The 23,827-nt window shown below is 37.3% G+C and overlaps 1 protein-coding gene across 1 annotated transcript in view; it reads left to right on the forward strand.

The window, feature by feature from the left end:
• The window catches only part of LOC465195 (olfactory receptor 4N2), a 36,087-nt gene extending 20,670 nt beyond the window's left edge, over positions 1-15,417 (forward strand). Inside the window, exon 2 of the mRNA XM_054665883.2 lies at positions 12,612-15,417. Coding sequence (XP_054521858.2) covers positions 12,612-13,544 — 933 coding nt within the window. The 3' untranslated portion in view covers positions 13,545-15,417. The remainder of the gene's footprint in view (positions 1-12,611) is intronic.
• The last annotated feature ends 8,410 nt before the right edge of the window (positions 15,418-23,827 follow it).

Below are 23,827 nucleotides of genomic sequence, written 5' to 3' on the forward strand. Positions count from 1 at the left end.
AGTCTCGCTCTGTCGCCCAGGCTGGATCTCGACAGTGGCGCAATCTCGGCTCACTGCAAACTCCACCTCCGGAGTTCACGCCATTCTCCTGCCTCAGCCTCCCGAGTAGCTGGGACTACAGGCACCCGCCACTACGCGAGCTAATTTTTTTTTTTGCATTTGTGTGTGTGTGTGTGTATTTTTTAGTAGAGATGGGGTTTCGCCGTGTTAGCCAGAATGGTCTCGATCTCCTGACTTCGTGATCCACCCACCTCGGCCTCCCAAAGTGCTGGGATTACAGGCGTGAGCCACCGTGCCCAGCCATTTTTTGACTTTTTAATAATAGTCCTTCTGACTGGTGTGAGATGGTATCTCATTGTGGTTTTGATTTGCATTTCTCTAATGAATAGTCAAGCTGAGCATTTTTTTTCATGTGCTTATTGGCCGTATACATGTCTTCTTTTGGGAAGTATCTGTTCATATAAAAAGTGGTAATATTTTTTGAGGAAAAAAATGAATAAATTCAGAGACAAACTCTTTTGTTGGATAAAAACAATATTATTGAATATATACATGTCAATGCATAAATTGAATATAATTTAATAAAATACCAGTAATACTTTTCATTGTAAAATTAATTCAAGATTATCTAGAGGAAAAAATCTATCCAAGGTGATAAAACTTTCCTAGAAGGGTTAAAAAGTCTCCATTTTGAGGACTATTTTAGATCTTCAGATTACTTTTATCTTATGAATTAGAGTGAACATTAAGAGGTGAGTAAGATCCTGGGTTATATGCACAATTATGAAAAAATCATATTTTTAAAAGTTTTGGTGGCAAGACTAACCTACTCCAAGATGGGGTTGTTATTCCACTTAAGAACGTATCTAACCTCATGTATTTTGCTTCCTTTCTCTATTTTCCTCTGTGCAGCTCTCTTTATCATGGTTTTCTTTTTGTAGTTATATGGATTTGTAGACTGTGCATTTATATGGACTGCCATGCGAACTGTCACAGCCCAGGCAGTGGGGTGTGGTTGGCTTGTGGGTAGTAAGAAGAATTTACCAACAACTGTATAGATTTGAAAAGGAAAGTTGTATTAGATGGAAAGAACGCTGCAGTGGAGTGCAGCAGGGCTCCTCAGCAAGAGAGGACTGAGTACACCACTGCAGTAGATTTTTCCTTAGGGTATTTATGGACCTTAAAGTGGGAGCTTAAGGGTAATTTTTACCATATTAGCCACATAGGTCATGGTAAACAATTACATTTATTGACATTTTGGTGCCTTGATGTCAGCAAGAGTTGCACAATGAGTTTGGAATACATGCATTCCAGAGATGTATAGAAATTCTAGTTACAAATTTTTGGAAAAGAAATCTCATACCAGATGCCAGCTTTACATAATAGGGATGTCTAATTTCTTCTGAATTCCTTGGATAAGGAGTTTCGCCTCTGGATGGTCTTGCTCTCCTCGTGGACTAGTATCTCTCTGTCTCTTCACCATTTTTTTTTAAGTCATACGACTATCTTTCCATTTATGTCTCTGCTAGACTTTCTTTTCCTTTTCTCTTGATCTTTATTTTGATTATTGTAACTTTTTCTGTACTTCTCTCTCTCTCCTTTCTTCTCTTTATCTACTCTTACACTTTGTTTTTGAAATGTGAAATATATTACAACAAATATATTCGGTGATAAATTATGTTTATTACCCCCAAATCTGTGTTCTTATTTCACTTGTAAAGTGACCCATAAACTCAGTGTTTTCTCTAAAGCAAAAGAAAAGATTAAAATAATTTTAAAGTAGAATTAATAAAATTAATTTGCATTTATTTTTTCTGACTCAGTTAATTTTTAAAATTAATAATCTTTAATGGAAAAATGTTTTTCATCCTTGTTTTAGTTGAGCAGAGTGAAAGGGAACAAATTACAAATACCAAGATCATGACACATCTTTTCATGCTATGTAGGAAGTCACCTTCCCTTTAGCAATTGTTCTATCCTATACCAAGAAACTATTTTCTCTAAGAATAATTATGCAACAGTATTCATGAGCTTTTTAATATTTCCTTTGCTAATGTCCTTATCACCGTCAACATCCTACAACTGAGTAAGGTGCTTATCTTGCATGCAAAATTTAAAGGCGTGCCCAAAAACTCAATAGTAGAGATAAACATTTTAATCAATATTTTGAGAAATCAAAATTAATTTTAAAATTTGTGATAAACAAAGTACCAAATTTTAAGCAAAGGCAGGATCAGCAACTGCCATGTTGAGCCATGTTGGAACCTGAGGCAACAGGAAAAATAAATAATATTGGTGAAGTCTTTTTTAAAAATTATACTTTAAGTTCTGGGATACATGTGTAGAATATGCAGGTTTGTTACATAGGTAAATATGTGCCATGGTGGCTTGCTGCACCCATCAACCTGTCACCTACATTAGGTATTTCTCCTAATGCTATCCTTCCCCTAGCCCACACCCTGTGACAGGCCCCCCTGTGGGATGTTCCCCTCCCTGTGTCCCTGTGTTCTCATTGTTCAGCTCCCACTTAAGAGTGAGAACATGTGGTGTTTGGTTTTCTGTTCCTGTATTAGTTTGCTGAGAATGATGGTTTCCAGCTTCATCCATGTCCCTGCAAAGGACGTGAACTCATCCTGTTTTATGGCTGCATAGAATTCCATAATGTATATGTGACCCACTTTCTTTATCCAGTCTATGATTGATGGGCACTTGGGTTGGTTCCAAGTCTTTGCTATTGTGAACAGTGCCGCAATAAACATACATGTACATGTGTCTTTTTAGTAGAATGATTTATAATTCTTTGGGTATATACCCAGTAATGGGATTGCTGGGTCAAATGTTATTTCTGGTTCTACATCCTTGAGGAATCACTACACTGTCTTCCACAATGGTTGAACTAATTTACCCTCCCACCAGCAGTGTAAAAGCGTTCCTATTTCTCCACATCCTCTCCAGCATCTGTTGTTTCTTGACCTTTTAATGATCACCATTCTAACTGGCATGAGATGGTATCTCATTGTGGTTTTGATTTGCATTTCTCTAATGACCAGTGATGATGAGCTTTTTTTTCATATGTTTGTTGGCTGCATAAATGTCTTCTTTTGAGAAGTGTCTGTTCATATCTTTTGCTCACTTTTTGATGGGGTTTTTTGTTTTTTTCTTGTAAATTTGTTTAAGTTCCCTGTAGATGCTGGATATTAGCCCTTTGTCAGATGGATAGATTGCAAAAATTTCCTCTCATTCTGTAGGTTGACTGTCCACTCTGATGAGAGTTTGTTTTTTGTTTTGTTTTGTTTTTTGCTGTGCAGAAGCTCTTTAGTTTAATTAGATCTCATTTGTCAATTTTGGCTTTTGTTACCATTGCTTTTGGTGCTTTAGTCATGAAGTCTTTGCCCATGCCTATGTCCTGAATGGTATTGCCTAGGTTTTCTTCTAGGGTTTTTATTTTTAGGTTTTCCATTTAAGCCTTTAATCCATCTTGAGTTAATTTTGTATAAGGTGTAAGGAAGGGGTTCAGTTTCAGTTTTCTACATATGTCTAGCCAGTTTTCACAACACCATTTATTATCACAACACCATTTATTAAACAGTTTATTAACAGTTATCACAACACCATTTATTAACCATTTATTATCATTTATATCACCATTTATTAACAGCTTATCACCATTTATATCACCATTTATTAACAATTATCACAACACCATTTATTAAATAGGGAATCCTTTTCCCATTGCTTGTTAAAGATCAGATAATATTGTCAGGCTTGTTAAAGATCAGATGGTTGTAGATGTGTGGCATTATTCCTAAGGCCTCTTTCCTGTTCCATTGGTCTATATATCTGTTTTGGTACCAGTACTATGCTGTTTTGGTTACTGTGGCCTTGTAGTGTAGTGTGAAGTCAGGTAGCGTGATGCCTCCAGATTTGTTCTTTTTGCTTAGGATTGTCTTGGCTATACAGGCTCTTTTTTGGTTCCATATGAAATTTAAAGTCGTTTTTTCTAATTCTGTGAAGAAAGTCAGTGGTAGCTTGATGGGGATAGCATTGCATCTGTAAATTACTTTGGGCAGTATGGCCATTTTCATGATATTGATTCTTCCTATCCATGAGCACAGAATATTTTTCCATTTGTTTGTGTCCTCTCTTTTTCCTTGAGCAGTGGTTTGTAATTCTCCTTGAAGAGGTCCTTCATATCCCTTGTTAGTTGTATTCCTAGGTATTTTATTCTCTTTGTAGCAATTGTGAATGGGAGTTCCACTCATGATTTGGCTGTTTATCTATTAATGCTGTATAGGAATGTTTGTAATTTTTGCACATTGATTTTGTATCCCGAGACTTTGCTGAAGTTGCTTATCAGCTTAAGGAGATTTTGGGCTAAGATGATGGGGTTTTCTAAATATACAATCAAGTCATCTGCAAACTTTGACAATTTACCTCCCTCTCTTCCTATTTGAATATGCTTTATTTCTTTCTCTTCCCTGATTGCCCTGGCCAGAACTTCCGATACTGTGTTGAATAAGAATGGTGAGAAAGGGCATGCTTGTCTTGCGCTGGTTTTCAAAGAGAATGCTTCTAGCTTTTGCCCATTCGGTATGATATTGGCTGTGGGTGTGTCATAAATAGCTCTTATTATTTTCAGATACGTTCCATCAATACCTAGTTTATTTAGAGTTTTTAGCACGAAGGGGTGAATTTTATCGAAGGCCTTTTCTGCATCTATTGAGATAATCATGTGGTGTTTGTCATTGGTTTTGTTTATGTGATGGATTATGTTTACTGATTGGGTATGTTGAACCAGCCTTGCATCCCACGGATGAAGCCGACTTGATCATGGTGGATAAGCTTTTTGATGTGCTGCTGGATTCGGTTTGCCAGTATTTTATTGAGGATTTTTGCATCGATGTTCATCAGGGATATTGGCCTGAAATTTTCTTTTTTGTGTGTGTCTCTGCCAGGTTTTGGTATCAGGATGATGCTGGCCTCACAAAATGAGTTAGGGAGGAGTCCCTCTTTTTCTATTGTTTGTAATAGTTTCTGAAGGAATGGTACCAGCTCCTCTTTGTACCTCTGGTAGAATTTGGCTGTGAATCTTTCTGGTCCTGGACTTTTTTTGATTGGTAGGCTATTAATTACTGCCTCGATTTCAGAACTTGTTATTTGTCTATTCAGGGACTTGACTTCTTCCTGGTTCAGTCTTGGGAGGGTGTATGTGCCCAGGAATTTATCCATTTCTTGTAGATTTTCTAGTTTATTTGTGTAGAGGTGTTTTTAGTATTCTCTGATGGTAGTTTCTATTTCTGTGGGATCAGTGGTGATACCCCTTTATCATTTTCTATTATGTCTATTTGATTCTTCTTTCTTTTCTTCATTAGTCTGGTTAGTGGTCTGTTTATTTTGTTAATGTTTTCAAAAAACCAGTTCCTGGATTTATTGATTTTTTGAAGGGCTTTTTGTGTCTCTATCTCCTTCAGTTCTGCTCTGATCTTAGTTATTTCTTGTCTTCTGCTAGCTTTTGAATTTGTCTGCTCTTACTTCTCTAGCTCTTTTAATTGTAATGTTAGGGTATCGATTTTAGGTCTTTCCTGCTTTAAGCTGTTGGCATTTAGTGCTATAAATTTTCCTGTAAACACTGCATTAGCTGTGTGGGAGATCTGCTGCTCTCTTCAGAGATGGCAGGCAGGAACATTTAAGTCTGCTGAAGCTGTGCCCACAGCCACCCTTCCCCCAGGTGCTCTGTCCCAGGGAGATGGGACTTTTATCTATAAGCCCCTGACTGGGGACGCTGCCTTTCTTTCAGAGATACCCTGCCCAGAGAGGAGAAATCTAGAGAAGCAGTCTGGCTATAGCTGCTTTGCTGGGTTGTGGGGGGCTCTGCCCAGTTCAAACTTCCTGGTGGCTTTGTTTACACTGTGAAGGGAAAAGTGCCTACTCAAGCCTCAGTAATGGCAGATGCCCCTACCCCAACCAAGCTCGAGTGTCCCAGGTCAACTTCAGAGTGCTGTGCTGGCAGCAAGAATTTCAAGCCAGTGGATCTTAGCTTGCTGGGCTCCACGGGGGTGGGATCCACTGAGATAGACCACTTGAATCCCTGGCTTCAGCCCCATTTCCAGGGGAGTGAACAGTTCTATCTTGCTGGCATTCCAGGTGCCACTGGGGTATGAAAAAAAACTCCTGCATCTACCTCAGTGTCTGCCCAAATGGCTGCCTAGTTTTGTGCTTGAAACCCAAGGCCCTGGTGGTGTAGGCACCTGAGAGAATCTCCTGGTCTGCAGGTTGCAAAAACCATGGGAAAAGCCTAGTATCTGGATCAGAATGCACCTTTCCTCTCGGCACAGTCTCTCACGGCTTCCCTTGGCTGGGGAGGGAGTTCCCTGAACCCTTCCACTTCCCGGGTGATGTGATGCCCCACCCTGCTTTGGCTCACCCTCCGTGGGCTGCACCCACTGTCTAACCAGTCCCAATGAGATGAGCTGGGTACCTCAGTTGGAAATGCAGAAATCTTCTGCGACTAACCTTCTGCATTGGTCTTGCTGGGAGCTGCAGACCAGAGTTGCTCTTATTTGGCCATCTTGCCAGCCACCCTCTAAAGTTTGGTGAAGCCTTTAATTGAAAAATTTGAGTCTAGTCATATATATATATATGTATATATGTATTTTTTGCCTCATCCTACCCCTGCTTGCTTTCGTGGTACAAAGCAATAATCTCTCATCATTTATTTAATATTTTTCTCCTTTTGAATTTTACTATAACATGTAAATTTACTTCTCTCAAACTTCTGTTTATTTCTGGACTACAAAATATGCTTCTGAATAGGGTTCTGTCTTTTTCACAATATAATTTTTGTTTTAGAACTAGAAAGTAAGTCAGCTTGGCATTATGTAGCACATTTAAAAAAATTTAGTTCTTGCAAAGCTCTGGTATTTTTCTTTGCCTTATTTAGTTGATAACTAATATAGCTTGCCTAATAACTCCCTTTGGAAGCATTCAGTGGGTCATGGTAGTCTCAAATCTCAAAAGAACTTTCTCCATTACAATAGAGAGATTTTAAAATCTAAGGTTCCTCATGTGACAACGAACATTTATGAACAATGGCAAAACTGGTTAGTCTTACTAGGAGAGGGAGGATGGCTACTTTGTGAGAGTAACATAAGATCCCTGAAGGCTTAAATTTCTGGAGCTCTTCATATATATACAAGAAACAAGAAGAAAGGGACAATAGAGAAAATATTGCAACTATTTTACTTGTTCACCTGATATCTTAGATTGCAGTTGAATAGACAGGTCAGGGTATTAGCAGGAATAGCCACAGGCTAAGGTCTAAATTCAGCAGTGGGGCACTATGTACTCTCTCTCCTAATAGATCTCCATCTGCATTTAATGCTTGGGATTACTTTACTGGTGAACAAAACCTTTAATTCTATTATAATTTTCCATAGACTCAAGAGAAGTGACATCTGGTGTTAAAAACCAAAAATCATACAAATGACTGGTATGTATCATTTTCCTTATTAAATATGGAAGAAAGGGGAGGAGGATGCAGAAATGGTAGGCTAAAAGCTCCAGAGAAAAACTTAACAGATTTTATGATTTTGCAGAAGGTAAGTCCTTGACCTCTTCATTTTCACATTCAGCAGGTATGAAAGTTTCTTCTGTTGCATGTGGTTATATCATTCATTCTTAGAATTTTGACAGAAAGTTGTAGAACCGAAAAAAAGCTTGATATACAAACCACTAGCTGTACTGGCAATTTTACATGAAGGCATTACTGACCCTCCACAACTTCTCTCTATTAACTATTCAGATTTATGCAACTACCATTATCCCAGGGGTTACTCAAAGACATTGACAAAAGATCTAGCAGCATTCTGTCCATTCAATATAACTACTTTTAACATCTAAATATTTTCAGGATTAACTTTGGTTGAAGTGTACTTGAATGAATTACATATTAATACCATCATCACCTCATTTGATCCTCATGTTATCCCCATCAGACCCAAAGAGTCAATACATTAAACTATTTGGTAGATGACAACTCAGGCTTCTGAAAGCTAAGTGACTTTCCCAGAATCACACAATAAGTTAATTGCTCATTCAAGGCATGAGAGTCAGATAAATGATTCCCAAACCAGGGATCATTTTATGTTATTACATTGCCTAAAAAACTGGCATTCAAATGGAATTTAGAGGCCATTTAATCTGGCCATCTCATTTGATTGATGAATAAATTTTCTGGCTAAGAATCTATACATTTGTTTAGTGCTTTATATACTCATCAGCAGCATCAGCATAAATTAAATTTTCTATTATGTTCTCAGCCTGATTCAAACTTTTTAGAAAATATAAAACTTATTATTTCATACTCAAATAATTTACTAACCTTGCATCATTAGTGAGCTATTACTACTAATATTACATCCCTATTTTTGAAATTTGTATTCAATATATTTATTTCATTAGGATGCTACTAATGAAATTAACTTCTTTTTTTTAAAAAAAAAAGGTGAATCATCTCATTTTTATCAGGTTCACTTACAAGTATGAAGTAGTTGATAAGTGACTCAGCGTTGGCCAACTGCAAGAATATCACTTAAAAGTAAATGGTTATTACTGAAGAGTGAATTATATATTTTCATTTTGTAGACTTAATATTTAAAATGGAAGATGGTGGGAAGCACACACATTTCTCACTCTTGTTGGGAAAGAAAATGACAATAAGATTTTCTGTTTTTTGTTTTGTTTTGTTTTTAGATGTATTAGCAAGACGGGTGTGGGGTAGAATGGAGTAGCCATGAACATAGACGAAAAGTGGAGAGAGTGAAAACATATCAGAGTGAAAAAACATAGATAAATGTAAGGGAGAAGAAAGAAAAAATAATAAAGAACAATATTTAAAGAGAACAAAATAAATAGAGCCAGAAAGAAACAGAGAAGGGGAAAAGAACAGGCAACAAATTAACAGGGAAAAGAAATCACAACCAGAAAAAAAAAAGAAAATAAACTGCTTATTGATGAATAAAGAAAGAGAGAAAAAGAAAAATAAGGAAGGAGGTTGAGTAAGCACATAGGATCTCTAAACACTTGGCTCCAGGAGCCCATCTGACCACACTCAGACTCCAGGCATGCACACACAGAGTTGCCTGGAGATGTTTCTGTGTCTCCACCCTGCAAATGTGGTGAACCCTTCTCCTTCATCTTCCCTATTTCTGTAGTGTGTCATCATGGCCAGAAACTGATCAATCCACGAATTAGCTGAAATGGCAAGAAGGATTAGAGATACAGTGAGGAGGGTATGGTACAGACTTTTGACAGAACTTTCTCTACTAATTTGCCTAAAATAGAACGCTTTACTCTGATGATGCCATCATTTATGGATTTTTTTTTGGTAGAAACTTATTTTATTTTGCTTAGAGGAATGCTCATCTGATTAGACTCTGCGTCTATTCCAACCACCATTTAGAGAAGGTAGAGATAATTGAAAGATGGAAATGGGACAGGGAAGAAAGTTGATCAAGATGTCAAGTAGTACAGAATCCCATCTGTTAAGAAACAGTGGAAAAATAACAGTGAGGCTGGGACACAGGCAGAATGGAAGAGCTTATAACCTTCAATTTCAAAGTCCTTCAGAAATCCTCAAATGTCTCAGGGATATTGTTAAATGCTAACACATCAAGAAATACCTCACTGTATGTTAGCATGTGGGATACATAAAACACATGAGTAAGTACAGTTGACCCCAGAAAAACATGCGTTTGAACCACACAGGTCCACTTACATGTGGATTTTCTTCCACCTCTGCCACCCCTGACACAGAAAAATGAACCCTTCCTTTTCCTTCTCCTCCTCAGCCTACTCAGTGGGAAGACAACAACGATACGAACTTTATGATGATGCATTTCCACTTAATGAACAGTATTTATATCTTCCTTTCCTTATGATTTTGTTATATTTTATTTTCTGTAGCTTAGTTTATTGTAGGAATATAGTATATAATACATAAAACATAAAAATATTTGTTATTCAACTATGTTACCAGCAAAACTTCAGATCAACAGTAATCATTAGAAGCTAAGTTTTTAGGGAGTCAAGGTATGTGCTAATTTTTTATTGCACAGGGGGTCTGCCCCCTTAACTCCTGCATTGTTCAAGCGTCGACTGTAGAAGGGGCTCTTGATTTAAGGAAATATTTATATAGGAAGATAGTAGAATAAATGTTGAGACAAATGGCTGGCAAAGGGGTTCAAAGGTTAAGACATGAGCAGGAAAGCTCATTTGAAGGAACTACAAAATATTTTTTCCTATTACAATTTTGTGTGTGTTTGTATGTATTTGTGTGCATACGTGTGTGTTCATGTGGTATTTGCATATGTATATATGATGATGTGTCAAAGTATGACTTTCATAAATTCCACATGTGGCTGCCAGTAACACCCAGAAATTTCTGTATTAACCACTCTATTCCATTCTAGGGATACATAAAGCAGATAGTTTTAATGCTTCTTAAAATACGTACCTAAGATAACACTATATAGATGTTCTGTCTGTCTTTTGGTGTTTGTTTGCTTGTTTGTTTTGATTTTCTATTTCTCTCTTCTTTCTTCCCTCATCCTCTATCTTCTTGTCTTTCTTTTCTAGGTACTATTGCAGTAGCATTTTCTGTCAAAGATTTTCCCCTCCTTCCATACCCCATGTGCTAGAGCTCTTATTTATTTATTTATTTATTTATTTATTTATTTATTTATTTTGAGACGGAATCTTGCTCTGTCGCCCAGGCTGGAGTGCAGTGGCACGATCTCGGCTCACTGCAAGCTCCGCCTCCCGGGTTCACACCATCCTCCTGCCTCAGCCTCCTGAGTAGTTAGGACTACAGGCAACCACCACCACGTCCAGCTAATTTTTTTGTAATTTTTTAGTAGAGACAGGGTTTCACCGTGTTAGCCAAGATGGTCTCGATCTCCTGACCTCGTGATCCAGCCACCTAGGCCTCCCAAAGTGCTGGGATTACAGGCATGAGTCACCGTGCCCGGCTGCTAGAGCGCTTATTTAAAACAAATACACTGTTTAGTTAAATCATATTAAGAATATCCTTTTATATTACAGTTTGTATTTTGTTGTAGGCCAGTAATTTTCAAACTTAAAAAATTTATTCCCCTAAGACATTTTTTGAATATATAACCTTAAATGTATGCATATTTATTTATAAAGTATATATAAACCATTGTGCTATGTTATCCATTATAAATATTAAAAAGTGAATTTAGAAAACAACAAAATGTAGTGATACATATAAAATGTTATACACTGACTAAATATAGATAAATTACTATGTTCTTTCTATACTTCAGTGGATTATCATGTGCACCTTCTGGAATGAGTATGCCCCATGAAAACAATCTGAATTTTAAATATGAATTTTCTTCACAATGCACATTGTTTTTCTTTTTATTTAAACAAGGTTGGACTTACAAATCAAAGCAATATGGGAGTGATTTTAGACTAACAATATTATTTTTAGTTATCCAAATGCACAAAAAGAACATTCATTCATTGAAGCTGTGATTAAAAAATTCTTTATCTATTTAAACCGAAGAGTATACACTTGCATTATCCTGCTACTTATCAAGCAGAGCAAAAAATAAAACTCACTCTAAACTTAAGTAATATAACTACAGGTTATTTCTCATCTTTGAAATGGAAGAATAACACTACAGTATCTTTATGGCTACTTACAGTGTATCTATGCTATGATTTTATGAGTTGAGATAATGATATTTTAAAGTTTTATACTTGCAAATTTTATATTGTAGCATATTGTTTGTTAAAAGGCTGTATCTTGGGTGTCACACTGGGAACAGAGAAAGAAATGTGTTGTGAGTTTATTAATATTTGAAACTCAAAAAGTGCTAAATAAGCTGCATGCAGGTGTGGAGTGGCCACAGGAGTGGTGCTCAAACAGAGTTACAGCTGGAGCACTGTGTCTGTGTTAGGTCAAAAGTGGAGCTATAGCTTGGGATTCTCGTGAACAGTCTGGGAAAAGAGTATACAAGGATATCAGACCAAAAGGAGTATAATAAGAAGTAAATTAGATGATAAGACAGAGGGCAAGGAAGAGAGTTACCAGCTAGGAACTGGGAATTACACAGGAATTGAGGGAAGAAAATGTCTAGGAAAATTTTGGGGTGGTGTGGACAAGGAGAAAAAGGGTCTAATCCCAAGAAAAGAGCTAACCCTCAAGCATAGTATATCCACAAAAACTCAAAGACCTTCAGATTTGAAGTTAGGTTGTGTCTCCATTAGGAAACTTCCATGATTTAAGAATGTAGGAATCCCAACGTGGAGGATACCAGACCCCTAACATGGAAATTGATTCTGTAGAAGCACATGGTTGAATGGGAATAAAACTGTAGCTTTGAGAACCATATTGTGTTTTCATTTTTCATTTTAAATTTGGAGAAATTAAGGTAATGGAGTTTCCCCAGAATAGGAGAGGGATGGGAAGTGTTGTTTTTAGCTGAAGTACTGTATGTGCCAAATATTTTTTAGCTGTATAACTAGTATCTAGTTGGAAGACATAGTAACAACAATTAATTCTGCTTCTTAATGTACTGCAGGCCAGGGAAATGGAAAGCGAGAACAGAACAGTGATAAGAGAATTCATCCTCCTTGGTCTGACCCAGTCTCAAGATATTCAGCTCCTGGTCTTTGTGCTAGTTTTAATATTCTACTTCATCATCCTCCCTGGAAATTTTCTCATTATTTTCACCATAAAGTCAGACCCTGGGCTCACAGCCCCCCTCTATTTCTTTCTGGGCAACTTGGCCTTCCTGGATGCATCCTACTCCTTCATTGTGGCTCCCCGGATGTTGGTGGACTTCCTCTCTGCGAAGAAGATAATCTCCTACAGAGGCTGCATCACTCAGCTCTTTTTCTTGCACTTCCTTGGAGGAGGGGAGGGATTACTCCTTGTTGTGATGGCCTTTGACCGCTACATCGCCATCTGCCGGCCTCTGCACTATTCTACTGTCATGAACCCTAGAACCTGCTATGCAATGATGTTGGCTCTGTGGCTTGGGGGTTTTGTCCACTCCATTATCCAGGTGGTCCTCATCCTCCGCTTGCCTTTTTGTGGCCCAAACCAGCTGGACAACTTCTTCTGTGATGTCCCACAGGTCATCAAGCTGGCCTGCACCGACACATTTGTGGTGGAGCTTCTGATGGTCTTCAACAGTGGCCTGATGACACTCCTGTGCTTTCTGGGGCTTCTGGCCTCCTATGCAGTCATTCTTTGTCGCATACGAGGGTCTTCTTCTGAGGCAAAAAACAAGGCCATGTCCACGTGCACCACCCATATCATTGTTATATTCTTCATGTTTGGACCTGGCATCTTCATCTACACGCGCCCCTTCAGGGCTTTCCCAGCTGACAAGGTGGTTTCTCTCTTCCACACAGTGATTTTTCCTTTGTTGAATCCTGTCATTTATACCCTTCGCAACCAGGAAGTGAAAGCTTCCATGAAAAAGGTGTTTAATAAGCACATAGCCTGAAAAAGGGCAAAAAAAAAAAAAAGAATAAAAATAGACTAGAATTTTATCTGAAATTGATTTGTTTATTTCCAAGTACTGCAATCACTGAATACCTCCCATTTGTCAGGACTATTCTGGGAACTGAAGAAAGAAATTACGAGGCAGATAAGGTCTATCTGCTCTCCAAGAGATACAACCTAGTAAAAATAGACCGCCATTAAGGTAGAAAATAAACAGCATAGTTTCAGGAAGAGATACTGCTCTGTAAAAACTGAAAAGAAAAGTGAAATGATAAATTGTGACTCTGGATTGGGAGTAACCAATTTGTGTTTAATAATCAAAAAAGGCCTTGAAGAGCTGACGTTTTGGATGATATCTGGATAAACTGAAGAAGACAAACATGCAAACATTTGTGGTTATAGTAATCTAGACGGAGGGCACAGGTAGTGCAAAAACTCAAAGATGATGATGAACTTGGTATATTTGAAGAATACAATAAAGTCCATGTTACCCGGAATATAGTAATTTAATGTGAAAATGATTAAACTTAAAGTTGGAGATACTGGTAGTGTCAAAAACATATGGTCTACATAGTAAATATGAGTTTTCATTTTATTACAATTACAATAAGAAGCCATTCTGTGGCATTAAGCAAAAGAGTGATTCCTCTACTGAAGGGTCATAAACGACTTAGGGCTGTAAACTCAAGATTCTATGCGGATATCAAAGACTTGAAAAATATCATTAAGAGGAAAATATTATATTTGTAAGTGCACTTTGAAAGATATTAAACTACCAATTTTTCTTACATAAATAAGCAGAGAGTGGCAAAAGAAAGCTGGTTACTTTTACTGAAAAAGATCACAAAAACATTTTACTTTTTTTTCCTGAAGCTTCATTATTAATCCTAGCAAATTTTTATGACTTTTAGCTGTATGTTTGACCTTATTGCCAATTGATTTCACTCTAAGTTTAATAATGACAGTCTTTTCATAGACCAATCAGGATTTTGTGTCAGAGAGAAGAAACCATTCTAGCTATTTTAAACAAAACATCATTTAATATCAAGAGAGGTGTTCACAAAATCGCTGCAAAGTCTAAAAGAGCAAACTATAGGCTGGACACCCAGAGATGACTTACAGACTAACACAGGTGACCTATGTTGTCAGGGAAGTTGTTCTTGCTACAATCTTAGCCATCTGTTGTCTGAAAAAAACACTACAATTTTAGCCATGTGCCTGAGATCAAGTTGATGATCCGGAATCACTTTGGACCTAACAAATCGCCCCTAGTATAACAGAAGCCTATCCTACTGCCTCCCTTTAACTAGCTGACTACATATTCAAATCTCAAATGAGTACATTAAATGGGCAGCATCCAAAACATCTGGAACCCCAAATGCAAGGGGGTCAAAAATTGAGTTTTAAAATATTTTATTTTTGATAAAAACCAAAGTTTATACTTAGGAATATAAATTTTGTACATGGTAAAAATATTCAGACTATAGAAAAAGTGGTCTGAATCTTCAAATAATCCTTCTCTGTTATCACTCTGTTTATTGTGTTGCTTCCTGTTTTACTGAGAAAGGTAACAGGTGAGAATTCCTTAATCTCCCATCACTACCACTATACAACCTGCATCTGTGATTAAGTTCGCCTGAAACTGGGTGACCTGATCCTGCTCCTACAGAAGTAAACCCTTCCACCTGTGCACCAGATTCCATCCCACTCCTCTCCACTAAAGGCAATTACTCTGGTAACTCTCCTTTCTCTCACCTATAACATGAACTTTGTCCTCCCTATTGGATGTAACCTTTAGCATGTAACCGCATTTCTTCCCTCCTAAATAAAACCTTCTTGCCACCTTTTCCCCTGTCCATGTCACTTCATGAGTCTTTGTGTCTCCACATGAATTTTAGGATTTTTAAAAATTTCTTTAAAAAATGATGTTGGGATTTTCACAGAGATTGCATTGAATCTATAGATTGCTTCAGGTAGTGTGGATATTTTAACAATATTAATTGTTCTATTCCATTAACATAGAAAGTCTTTCCATTTATTTGCATCTGCTTTAATTTCTTTCATCAATATTTTACAGTTTAAGTGTACAAGTCTTTCACCTCCTTGTTTAAGTTTACTCCTAAATATTTTATTTTTTGGTTCTAATGGAAATGAGATTAATTTCTTAATTTCCCTTTTAGATAGTTCTTTTTTATTGTATAGAATTGAAATGATTTCTTTTGTAGATTTTTAAATTTATAAAAATTTAATTGACAAAGGTCAAATATATTCAAGGTATATGAAATGATAATTTGATATGCATATACATTGTATAATGATTACCACAATCAAATTAACACATTAATCACCATCCATGTTGTACATTAGTTACCAAGAATGTGTTTATCTTATGGCTGAAAGTTGGTACCATTTGACCAACATATTCCCTTTTTCTCTGACTTCAAAACCCTCTGACAACCACTGTTCTACTCTCTACTTCGATGAGCTTTTTTTTTTTTTCAGATTCTACATGTAAGTGAGATCATATAGTGTCTGTCTTTCTGTGTCTGGCTTATTTCACCTACCGTAATGTCTATTAGGTTTATCTATGTTGCTGCAAATGGCAAAACTTCCTTCTTTCTGTGGCTGAATGACAGTCTATCACATATATGTACCACAGTTTTTATACTCATTCATCAATTGATGTACACTTGGGTTGTTTCCATATTTTGGCTATAGTGAATGATGCTGCAGTGAACATAGCAGTAAAGTTATCTTTTAGAGATACTGATTTCATTTCCTTTGGGTATATATCTAGAAGTGAGATTGCTGGAACATATGGAAGTTTTATTTTTTATTTTTTGAAGAACATCTATATTGTTTTCCATAATGCCTGTGCCAATTTACATTGCCATCAATAGCGTAAAAGGGTTCCCTTTTCTCCACATCCTGACCAATACTTGTTATCATGTGTCTTCTCATAATAGCCATTTCAGCAGGTATGAAGTGATGTCTCATTGTGGTTTTAATTTGCATTTTCCCAATGGTTGATGGTGTTGAGCACCTTTTCATATGCATGTTGGCTATTTCTATGTCTGTTTTGGGAATATAGCTGTTAAAATCTTTGCCAATTGTAAAAATCACATTGTTTGTTGTTTTACTGTTGACTTGTGTACTTCCTAATATATTATGAATATTAACCCCTTATCATACATATGGTTTACTAATATTTTCTCCCATTCGATAGGTTGCCTTTTAATTTGGTTGATTGTTTCTTTTGTGGTGCAGTGGAATTTTTAGTTGATATAGTCCTACTTGTTTATTTTTTGTTGCCTGTGCTTTTGTGGTCATATCCAAAAAATGATTGCCAAGACTGTTGTCAAGGTGTTTTTTCCTTATGTTTTCTTCTGGTAGTTTTACAGTTTCAGGTTTTACATTTAAATCTTTAATTCATTTCCAGTTAGTTTTAGTATATGTCATAAGACAAGACTTCAGTTTCTTTCTTTTGCATGTGGATATTTAGCTTTTCCAACAGCATTTATTAAATAGACTTTTCTTTTCCCATTGTGTATTATTGGCACCCTTGTCAAATCTTAGTTGGCCATATATGTGTGAATTTATTTTTGGGCTCCCTACTCTGTTCCATTGTTATGTGTCATGTTTTTATAGTACCATACTGTTTTAATTAATATGGCTTTGTAGTAGAGTTTGAAGCAGTGAGTGTGATGCTTCCAGCTTTGTTCCTTTTTCTCAAAATTACTTTGGCTATTTGGAGTCTTTTACAAGTACATACAAATTTGGGTTTTTTTTCATTTCTATGATGAATGCCATTGGAATTTTAATAGGGACTGGATTGAATCTGTAGGTAATTTAATTATTTTAGATATTTTAACAATATTAATTTTTTAAATTAATGTACACAGATATATTTACTTTTAATTCTCTTTTTCCATTTATTTCATCAATGTATTATAGTTTTCAGTGTACAGAGCTTTCACCTCCTTGGTTGAATTTATTCCTAAGTATTTTGTTTTAATTTTTTTATAGTTATAAATGGGATTGTTTTCTTGACTTCCTTTTCAGATAATTCATTGTTAGTGTTTAGAGATCCCACTGGTTTTTGTATGTTCATTTTTTAATCTGCAGCTTTATGAACTCATTTATTCTAAAAGGTTTTTTTGAGGACATCTTTAGGATTTTCTCGATATAAGATCACATCATCTGCAAACAGATAATTTTACTTCTTCTTTTCCAATTTGGTTGCCTTTTATTTCTTACCTACTTACTCTAGCTAGTACTTTCAGTAATATTTTGAATAGACTCGGTGAGAGTGGACATCCTTATTGTCTTTCTGATCTTAGAAGGAAAGCTTTCAATTTTTCACCATTGAATATGATGTTAGCTGTGTGCTTGTCATATGTGGCATTTATCACTGTGGTAGGCTCCTTCTAAGCAAAATTTGCTGGAATTTTTTTATCATGAAGGATGTTGAATTTTGTCAATGCCTTTTCTGCATCTATTGAGGTGATCATATGGTTTTTGCCTTTCATTCTGCCAATGTGGTATATCACATTTATTGATTTGCATATGTTCAAATATCACTGTGCTTGATAACAGTGAATTATCCTTTTAATGTGCTGCCAGATTTAATGTGTTAGTATTTTGGCATTTATGTTCATCAGAGATACTGGATTGAACTTTTATTTTAGTATCCATCTGTGGCTTAGGTATCAGAGTAATGCAGGCCTTCTAAAATGAGTATGGAAGTGTTCCTGCCTCTTCAATATTTGGAAGAGTTTGGAATAAATTGGTATTAGTTCTTTTTCAAATGTTTGGTAAAATTTAAAAGAGAATCCATTAGGTCCTGGGCTTTTCTTTGCTGGGAGATTTTTGAAAGTATTGATTCAATTTTATTCCTTACTGATCGGTTAAGATTTTTTATTTCTTCTTAATTTAATTTTGACAAATTGTGTCCAGAAATGTATCTATTTCTTCAAGGTTATTCAATTTGTTGTAGTATAGTTGTTAAAACTTACACAAATTAAGTTTTTTTATAGTTTTTGACATATTTATAATGTCATGTATTCGTTTCTACAGTATTAGAAAGAATAATTTCTTCACCCTAAATTGTTCTTCAACTTAAATTATTCGACTCTTCTTTCTTCTCCTTGTACTCTTGGTAACCACCAGTCTTTTACTGTCTCTATAGTTCTAATTTTTCTAGAATGTCATATAATTGGAGTCATACAGTATATAACCTTTCAAAACTGGCTTCTTTCAGCTAGCATTATGCATTTAAGATTCATTCACGCTTTTTTATGGCTTGGTAGTTAATGCCCTTTTTATTGCTGAATAACATTCTATTGTAAATATAGCACAGTTTGTTTATTCATACACTCGTTGAAGAACATTGTGATTGTCTCCAATTTTTGGCTGTTAGGGAATGAAATTGCTGTGAACATTCATGACTGGGTTTTTGTGTACACGTTTCAAATCAGTTGGGTAAGTGCCTGGGAGTATGATCATATGGTAAGGCTATGCTCAGCTTTGTAAGAAACTTCCAATTTGGTCAAGATGTCTGACTAGTTGCAGCCAGGTAGAACAGCTGTCACTGTGGGACTGGGATGACTGGCACAGTCCTAACAGGTCCTCAAGACACAAAAGCTGGGCAGAAGCTGGGTGGGGCTACAGTGCAATGGGACTCGTTCCTCACCCCCAAGAACTTTGGGGGAATGGGTGAGTTGAACTGGCAAGAAGCAACCTACTCTTGCCACAAGCCTCTGGAATCCCACCGGGAGGAGACCCCTCAACCACTACAGACACAGAGTTGGCAGGGGAGGTGCTTAGAGGAGTGGTAGGAGCAGCACGCTAGCCGATATGGAGCCCAGAGTGTTTGTTGCAGGAACATCTATAGCAGAGCATGGCCAGGGATGCCCATCCTTCCAGACTTGACTTGCTTTCATAGGAGACTTTAGCCCTAGGGGAACTGTCGGACATGAATTCGGCAGGGCAGTCTTCCCATCAGATAGGGCAGATACAACCTTAGTACCCCCTGGCCTGCTGACCTCTCCCAGTGCTCCAGCCTGGTTTTTTCCTGCTTGCAGTGCAGACTCAGGTTCCCTGGGGACCCGCATCTTAGCTTCTGCAATGGCAGACCATATCTGATTGGTGGAGAGTTCCAATGGGGTGGCCCCTAGGGCCATGCACCAACCTGCCTGCTCCCTCCCTCTGCTGCAGCTTCTTCCAAGCCCATGGCCAACCGCCCCTGCCCCCTGACATCATTTGGCTGGCTTGTATGTGTGCAGGTGGATTTTCCCTTCCCTTCCCCACCAGCTTGTGTGAGCACGTGAACCCTGCCCTGCCTCTGCTGCCAGCAGGAGTGCACTCTGCTCCCCTTCCTCTGCCATACTGCCATTGCAGTCCGAGCTGTAGTGGGCACAGAACCCACCAGTCCTGCCTCTGTCAGTGACCTGCCCCTGTGCCAACACTGCCACCAGAATGAAACTAGGCACTGAAAACAATGAACCCTCCCCCTGCCCTGAGTAGCCACAGAGGGTGAACACACACCTGCACCCACCAGTGTCCTAACCCCATACTAACACCATCATCAGTGCAACAATGCACACAGTCACCAATGGGGTCCTGCTGACCCCCCAAGTTATGCTGACTCTACCCCTGCTGTCAATGCCTTCATGGAGGCAGGCATCTCAGCACCTGCTAGCAGTCTGCTGCAGCTGACAAGCATGCATCCTGATTTAATACTGCTGGTGCTGGTGCTGCTAAGGGCACCTGTGAACGAGGACAGATCCCACTGCCACCACACTACAAAACCCTTTGACTAGCACCATTCCATCAACATGTAGTGACCAGCAGTCCAGGAGCACCTTAGCACCCCCATCACAGTCTGTTCATAATCTTGAGAAGTTAGAGAACAAAGTAGGGTAGGATACAAGTCCCCCAGAATTAAAACATGCAGTTGGGGAGATGACAGCTGAACCGTGGTCCCCAAAATCTTCCAGAAATGAAGCCAGTTGACTGAACCCATTTTATAACACAATCAAACTCTCAAAGTCATCTAACAGGATTAAAAAAAAAAAACCCAAAGGACAGGAACGTCAAAGATTGAAAAAACACTAGCCCACAAAAATGAGAAAAAAACAGTGCAAGAGCTCTGACAAGTCAAAAAGCCAGCATACCTTCTTTCCTCTGAATGCCTCCACCAGCTCTCCACCAAAAGTTTTTAACTGAACTAGGATGGCTGAAGTGACACAAATAGAATTTAGAGTATGGATAGAAATGAAGAGCATCAAGGTACAGGAGTGTGTTGAAACCCAATCCAAGGAAGCTAAGAATCACAATAAAACAATGCAGGAGCTGACAGACAAAATAGACAGTATAGAAAAGAACATAACTGACCTGATAGAACTGAAAAACACACTGCAAAAATTTCATAATGCAATCACAACCATTAACAGCAGAATAGATCAAGCAGAAGAAATGATATTAGTGCTTTAAGACTGGTGTTCTGAAACAAGACAGGCAGAGAAGAATAGAGAAAAAAGAATGAAAACGAACAAACAAAACCTCTGAGAAATATAAGTTTATGTGAAGAGAACAAATCTGTGATTCATTGGTGTCCCTGAAGGAGATGGGGAGAATAGCAGCAACTTGGAAAACATATTCCAGGATATCATCCATGAGAACTTCCTCAACCTAGCTAGAGAGGCTAACATTCAAATTCAGAAAATACAAAAACCCATGTAAGACACTTCACAAGAAGATCACCTCCAGCACACATAATTATCAGATTTTCCAAGGTTGAAGTGAAAGAAAAAAATGCAAAAGGCAGCTAGAGAGAAAGGTCAGGTCACCTACAAAGGGAAGCCCATCAGACTAAACATACCTCTCAACAAAAACTCTACAAACCAGAAGAGGTTGGGGGCCAATATTCGAGATTCCCAAAGAAAAAGAAATTCCAACCCAGAATTTTACATCTGGCCAAACTATGCTTCATAAGTGAAGGAGAAATAAGATCCTTTTCAGACAAGCAAATGCTGAGGGAATTTGTTACTACCAGACTGACCTGCCTTACAAGAGCTCCTGAAGGAAGCACTAAATAAGAAAAGGAAATATCATTACCAACCACTTCAAAAATACACTGAAATACACAGACCAATGACACTATAAAGCAACCACACAAATAAGTATGTATGGTAACCAACTAACAGCATGACCACAGGATCAATTCTACGCATATCAATACTAACCTTGAATGTAAAAGGGGTAAATGCCCCAATTAAAAGGCACAGAGTGATAAGCTGGATAAAAAAGCAAGACCCAATGGTATGCTGTCTTCAAGAGACATGCAATGACACCCATAGGCTCACATGCAATGACAGCCATAGGCTCATATGCAATGACACCCATAGGCTCATATGCAATGACACCCATAGGCTCAAAATAAAGGGATGGAGGAAAATCTACTAAGTAAATAGAAAACATAAAAAATAGAGATCGTAATCCTAATTTCATACAAAACAGACTTTAAACCAACAAAGATAAAAAAGGACAAAAAAGGGTAATGACATAATGGCAAAGGGTTCAATTCAACAAGTAGTGCTAACTATCCTAAATATACATGTACTTAACACAGTAGCACCCTGATTCAAACAAATTCTTAGAAACCTACAAAGAGACTTAGACTCACACACAATAATAATGAGAGATTTCAACACCCTACTGACAGTATTAGACACATCACTGAGGCAGAAAATTAGCAAAGATATTCAGGACCTTAACTCAGCACTGGATCAAATGGACCTGAGAGATGTTTACAGAACTCTCCACCAAAAAGCAACAGAATATACATTCTTCTCATCACCACATGGCACATATTCTGAAGTAAGCCACACAACTGAACATAAAACACTCCTTGGCAAATGCAATAGAACTGAAATTATAACGACCATTCTCTTGGACCACAGCACAATAAAATTAGAAATTAAGACTAAGAAAATTGCTCATAACCATAAAATTACATAGAAATTGAATAACCTGCTCCTGGATGACTTTTGGGTAAATAATGAAATTAAAACAGGAATCAAGAAGTTTATTGCGGCATTATTCACAATAGCAAAGACTTGGAACCAACCCAAATGTCCAACAATGATAGACTGGATTAAGAAAATGTGGCACATATACACCATGGAATACTATGCAGCCATAAAAAATGATGAGTTCATATCCTTTGTAGGGACGTGGATGAAATTGGAAACCATCATTCTCAGTAAACTATCGCAAGAACAAAAAACCAAACACCGCATATTCTCACTCATAGGTGGGAATTGAACAATGAGATCACATGGACACAGGAAGGGGAATATCATACTCTGGGGACTGTGGTGGGGAGGGGGGAAGGGGGAGGGATAGCATTGGGAGATATACCTAATGCTAGATGACGAGTTGGTGGGTGCAGCGCACCAGCATGGCACATGTATACATATGTAACTAACCTGCACAATGTGCACATGTACCCTAAAACTTAAAGTATAATAAAAAAAAAAAAGAAAGAAAAAAGAAAAAAAAAAAAAAAAAAAAGAAGTTATTTGAAACTAATGAGAACAAAGATACAACATACCAGAATCTCTGGGCCACTGCTAAGGCAATGTTAAGAGGGAAATTTATAGCACTAACTCCATGATGCCTTAATTAGAGTAATTTTATATTAAGTCTTGACATCAGGCAGTGTGAATCCTCCAAATTTGTTCTTTTTCTTCAGTATTATGTTATCTATTTTAAGTCTTGTGCCTTTCCATGAAACTTTTGAGTTAGTTTGTTGCTATCTACAAAACCTCTTTTCTACTTTTAATGACTTCTGTGATTTTATTGAGCTCATTCTGTTAATACTGGATAATCTCTCTATTGTAAGGCAAGCTGATTAGCAACCTTAAATCCATCTACAAAGTCCCTTTTGGCAATTCAGGTAACATATTCACATTATAATATTGTAAGGTCTTATATATACTTGGTCTATATATAATTTGTTGTTCTCAAGTCCCTTATATTAATTGTCAGTTGATTTCTGTGCTTCTCCAATATTACTTAGATATTACGGTTTTATAAATTTTTGCAGATTTGATCTTCAACAAAGCTGACACTGGGGAAAGGACACACTCTTCAATAAATGATGCTGGGAAAATTGGATAGCCACATCCAGAAGAATGAAACGGGACCACTATCTCACTATATACAAGAATCAACTCAAAGTAGATTAAAAACTTAAACATAAGACCTGAAACTATAAAA

This window comes from Pan troglodytes, chromosome 15 (genome assembly GCF_028858775.2).
Source record: "Pan troglodytes isolate AG18354 chromosome 15, NHGRI_mPanTro3-v2.0_pri, whole genome shotgun sequence".
Taxonomy (NCBI): domain Eukaryota; kingdom Metazoa; phylum Chordata; class Mammalia; order Primates; family Hominidae; genus Pan; species Pan troglodytes.